This window comes from Chenopodium quinoa, unplaced genomic scaffold (assembly GCF_001683475.1).
Source record: "Chenopodium quinoa cultivar QQ74 unplaced genomic scaffold, ASM168347v1, whole genome shotgun sequence".
Lineage (NCBI taxonomy): Eukaryota > Viridiplantae > Streptophyta > Magnoliopsida > Caryophyllales > Amaranthaceae > Chenopodium > Chenopodium quinoa.
The window spans coordinates 12082418-12087628 of record NW_018742738.1 but is presented as its reverse complement, the minus strand read 5'-3'; the positions used below and the strand labels follow the sequence as shown (position 1 = coordinate 12087628).

At 37.2% G+C, this 5211-nt stretch overlaps 1 protein-coding gene across 1 annotated transcript; it reads left to right on the top strand.

Annotated features, from left to right (window-relative positions):
- Window positions 1-1221: 1221 nt before the first annotated feature.
- Window positions 1222-4485, top strand: LOC110724090. Its single transcript, XM_021903486.1, has 2 exons — window positions 1222-2283; window positions 4315-4485. The coding sequence occupies exons 1-2, from the start codon at window positions 1222-1224 to the stop codon at window positions 4483-4485; spliced, it is 1233 nt and encodes a 410-aa protein (XP_021759178.1).
- Window positions 4486-5211: the final 726 nt, after the last annotated feature.

Sequence of the window (5211 nt, the reverse complement as noted above, 5' to 3'; positions counted from 1 at the left end):
TCGAATGAAAGTCCTCTCAACCACCTTAAGGAATTTGAGAAATATTGCTACACTATTAGGGTGAGTGGGGTTGCACAAGAGTTTATAAGGCTCAAATTGTTCCTTTTTTCCCTCATAGGGCGAGCCTTGGAATGGTTGGACAAGGAGGTCAATTCGAATTCTTTAAGAACATGGGACGATGTTACCAAAGGATTCTCATCCCGTTTCTACCCTAAAAAGAAAACGGCGGAAGCTAGAACTTTGATCCAAAATTTCAAGTAAAGGCCTAACGAAAATCTCTATGAAGCATGGGAGAGGTACAAAGAATATCAAAGAGAGTGCCCTCACCACGGAATTCCAACTTACCAAACAATTCAAATTTTTTATGGTAGTTTGAGTCCTCAAGGTAGATCGAGCTTAGATGTCGGAGCCGGAGGCCCAATCATGAACAAGACGGTGGAAGATGTTGTTGATGTGATAGATGACGTAGTGAGGAACTACATGAGTTGGCAAGAGGTTGAGGAAGAGTCAACAAACGAGTGTGCGTCGGTTGATCAAGTCAATGCCATCAACAAATTGTCTACTCTACTTTCGGACTTAGTGAAGGAGGTGGCTTCTATCAAAGCTAAGCTTGAAAATTCATCTTCACAAGCACAAGCTCTTCCCTCCCAATTTAAGGCGAAAGGTACATCTTCTTACTCTAACCCTCTTTTCCCTTATTGTTGCATGATTAGAGAATGTTTGGTTTGTGATTTATGCGGAAGAAATGATCATGATGCTTCTAATTGTCCAAATGTTCCTTGTGATGGATGTGATGAATACGATGAGAATGAAATTGTTCATATGAATTATGTTGGAAATAGTGATTTTAGATAAAGAGTTAGTGCTCAAAAGAATGTTGGAAATAGGAACCATCACAACCATGGGAGCTACGATAATTATAACCAAAATAGTGGTTATAGGAACCAAGTAACCCAAGGGTTTCATGGTAACTATGACAACTTTGGTTGTAATGATCAAAGCTACGGCCAAAAATATGGGGATCATAACCAAGGTTATGGTAATCACAGTCAAAATTCCGGCCAAAATCTTGATAAGGGTAATTGGAGTAACCAAAGTAGAGGAAATTTTCAAAATGATGCTCAAAGGGGTTCCTCACCTAAATGTACTCCAATAATTCAATGCCAAAGTGATGATTCTTATGATCAACAATTTCAATTTATAAGTAAGCTAGCGAATTTCATGGCAGATCAAGCCAAGAAGTTGGACGATTACATATCCTCTAGTGACAAAATGTTTCATGGCCTATTAACTCATGGAAAGATGCTTGAGAACCAAATCATTAAACTAGCTAACCCTTTGAAAGATTGTGCTAGCCCATCTTCTTTACCCTTGCAAGAAATTGATCCTAAGGAACCGGTTTGTTCAATCACCACTAGGAGTGGTAAGGTCCTTGAAGAGAGTGTCCCTAGGAAGAGTAAGGAGGGCGAAGAGGAGAGTGATTCGAGCAAAGAGAATAAGCATGAAGAGTCTAGCAAGATGAGTGAGAAATCTAATGAAGAGATAAAGGAGAAAGAGAAGAAGAAAGATGAGATTTACAAGCCCAAACTTCTGTACCCCCAAAAGTTCAATGGGCACAAATTGGATGAGCAATTTGGACAATTCATTGAAATGCTTAAGAAAATTCATCTTTCTATTCCTTTCACCGAAGTCTTGGAACAAATGCCAAACTATGCTAGGTTTCTTAAGGAAATTTTAAGCGTTAAAAGGGATTGCAATATGGTGAAACCGGTGAATTTAGGGGAGTGTTTTAGTGCCTTTATCCATAATGACTTACCCCAAAAGTTGAAAGACCCCGGGAATTTCTCTATCCCTTGCAAAATCAAAGGAAAATTGTTCCAAAATGCCTTTTGTGATCTCGGTGCTAGCGTGAGTATCATGCCTTATTCCGTCTTCAGGAGACTTAAGATAGGTAAGCTCCTTCCATCCAATATGACCCTTCAATTAGCCGATAGATCCATCAAGTTCCCAAAGGGAAGAGTTGAGGATGTTCCCCTTAAGATAGGAGAATTCACAATTCCTGTTGATTTCATTGTGCTAGAAATTGCGAAAGATGACCACATTCCTATCATCTTAGGGAGACCTTTCTTAGCTACCTCGGGAGCTTTGATAGATGTCAAGAGAGGCCGAATTACTTTGAGAGTTGGTAACAATGAGGAAAGTTTCGAGCTAAAACCGATGCATGAGTCTTTGTCTTTTGTGAAAGGAATCATGTGTGTTAATTCCCCTCACTCTATTGATAATGTATGTGTAGACACCCATTTGTGTCTCCCCAAAACCAAAACCAGTGATGAGTACCTTTCATGTCAAATCATAATCGAATGAAGTGAAAGCGTGGAAAGTTTAGTGTTGCGGATATTTTTAATTTCTTTTCTCTTCTCTCTGTTTTTGAAAACCTATTTTAAGAAAACAGCCAATCCAGTTTGGTTGGTCCATGATATGGGTCCAATAGTAGTGTAGTTGAATGGGGTTGAAAAGACCTTTCCAACGATATGTTATAAGCCCAATTCCGATGAATAATGAGAAAGTTATGGCCAAAATACTAAATTGGGCCCGGTTTGAGCATCATATGCGGCCCAATGATCTAGAGGAGGGCCTAATATGAATTTATCATTCCTAATGCAATTAGGAATGGTTTTAGTCTTCTAGATTCTTCTAGAAGGTTATTTTCATTCCTAATTCAATTAGCATTGATAAATTGACTTTTGTTGACTTTTTTAGAGTTTTAATCAAAATAAAAGAATGTTTTTGAGGAAAATACGGTTTTATCCTCCTGTACGGTTAAATTCTATATGATATTAGAAAACGCGCCAAAAACGGGATTAGCGCCTTACGCCATACATTAGCGCCTGGTGCTAGGCGCCTGGCGCTAGCGTTAGCGTCTGGCGCCAATTGCCGACGTTGGCGCTAATCAAGTTTTATCCGCGTCAGAACTCTGTTTCGATTTTCTATCTTTTTTGGCTGATTTTCTCTATAGATAGCCTTCTAAAAATTCTGTTTTCAATCATCAATTCTCACAATTCTTATTCTTTCTAATTTTCATCAACTCTCATCAAGAATTTCTTAATTCTCTCTCTCTTTCTAGCCTAGCTTTTAACAAACACAATTCCTCATACATTAGCACTAGATATACCTAGCCAAGTTCGAAGTTGTCTTCGCCCTAGACGTGAAAGGTTTTAATTTCTGAGGGTTTGGTCCCAAATCTTTATTTCAATTATTTAATTTAATTGTTTTGATTATTATTTTCCTTGAAGTTACTAACGTGTGTATTTTTTTATTAGAAAGAGGTACGAGGCATCCAAGTAAGTACTTTAATGGTTTAATTGATATTATGATATAGAAATCATGCTTAGATTGTTATTTTGATTCCTAGTATCATGTCTAGGGTAACTTTAATACCAAGTATGATTAAAAGTATGATGCCTTTTATGTTCTTCCTAATATTTATGATTGTTAGTATCATGTTAGGGTTAAAGCTTTGATTTTTATTGCTTAGTGACATGCTAGGGTTTGTTATTAATCTTGTTAGTATCATGCCTAGGATCTTGCTATTATGCTTTAACATGATTATTATTATTATTATTATTATTATTATTATTATTATTATTATTATTATTACTATTATTATTATTATTATCATGATTGTTATTATGATTATTATGATGATTATTATTATGTTGCTTGATGCTTATTTATTGTTATTGCTTGATCACACCTTTTATGCATGTTTAAAGGGAATTTGTACTTGTAATCATGCTTAATAAGATAATTAATAATCTTGTTTAGGGTTAATTTGATTATAATTCAAGTGATCGCCAATAATAGATTTATTTGTGCATCAACCAACATAGATAAACAGGTTTAGGGTTAATCCTATTGCTTGCATGTTAGTCAGAAAGCGCACATGAATACGATCAGAATAAAGTAGAGGCCTATTATTAGGGCAGGTTCAATCTCTTTTAGGTTGGATTTGTACCTTCATCCCCGAACCCTATTTGTTTCAAGACCTTATGGAGTTGACGATCTCTTGGATCGTCAAGGGGTGTAACCTTCACCTCGTGAACGGCTTACAAGTTCCTAAAAAACTTGTTGGCGACTCTTTTGCTCTATCTTCATTCCCTTTGGACGCCACCGTACTTTAATGTATGATCACAGTGGGGTTCAAGCTAGGGGTTAATGCTTGAAGTATTCCCTACAGTATGCAAGATTGATACTTCAACTAACGATATTCTTGAGAATTGTGATGATGTGCTTTTAAGTTTTGATTGCAAGAAGGTTAGTGAAGAGAAAAAGGAGTTTCCCAAGCTCATAGACGAGGAGGAGATTGACATTCCTCATTGGTTTGAGCTTCACCCTCAAGAGGAGGACGATGATCCTAAGAGTGTTGATGATGTGAAATCATCTACTATGAGGAACAAGGAAAAGAAAAAAAGCACGAGCTTCTAGGAAAAAGAGAAAGAGAATGAGGTTATGGAAAGAGAAGCTTGTTTTTGAGGAGTTATCGAATGAAGTTTCATTAAGGAACAACGAGAAGTTGCTAAAAATTAAAGAGAAATTTGCTCCTTCCGCCACTTTGGATACAGTGGTGTTCTTTGACCCTCCGTGATTTGGAGGAAGGGTCGAGCTAAGGACACTTGTGCGGGCACGCTGCCAGGCCGCACGGCCGCGCACCCCCTTGCCGTGCCTATCTCTTCTTCTTTCTTCTTTCTTTTCCCTCATTTCCCCTTCACCCTCATTTCTCACGAACACCAACCCCCTTCACCCTCATCAAAACCGCACCATATCCCTACACTCATTCATCAAATTTTCACTCAAATTCTTCCAAATTTCCATTACAATTCATCAAATCCTCTTACAATTCTTTCAATTTTAACAAATTCATACTACATTTCACCTATAACAACCACCATTCTCTTTCCTCCATTGTTGAAGCTTATTTGGGGTTTTTCGTGTGGGTGGAAATTGGTGGCTAAAGATTGCTCTAACTTGCTTCTTGTATGGTATAATCATCTACTCTTACTCTTAATTGCTTTATTATACCATATAATTGCAAGTTTTAGTTAATTCATGGGTATGAATAGTAGTAGTATGTAATTTGTGGTTTTGATGTTTGAAATTGGATTTTGGTTGGTTACTTGTGATGAATGATGGTTGATTACTGCTTACATTGTG

Coding starts and splice junctions, on each gene's coding strand:
- LOC110724090 (XM_021903486.1), top strand. CDS start 1,222: ATGGCAGATCAAGCCAAGAAGTTGGACGATTACATATCCTCTAGTGAC. Junction 2,284..4,314: donor CCCCTCACTCTATTGATAAT/GTATGTGTAGAC, acceptor GATTGCAAGAAG/GTTAGTGAAGAGAAAAAGGA.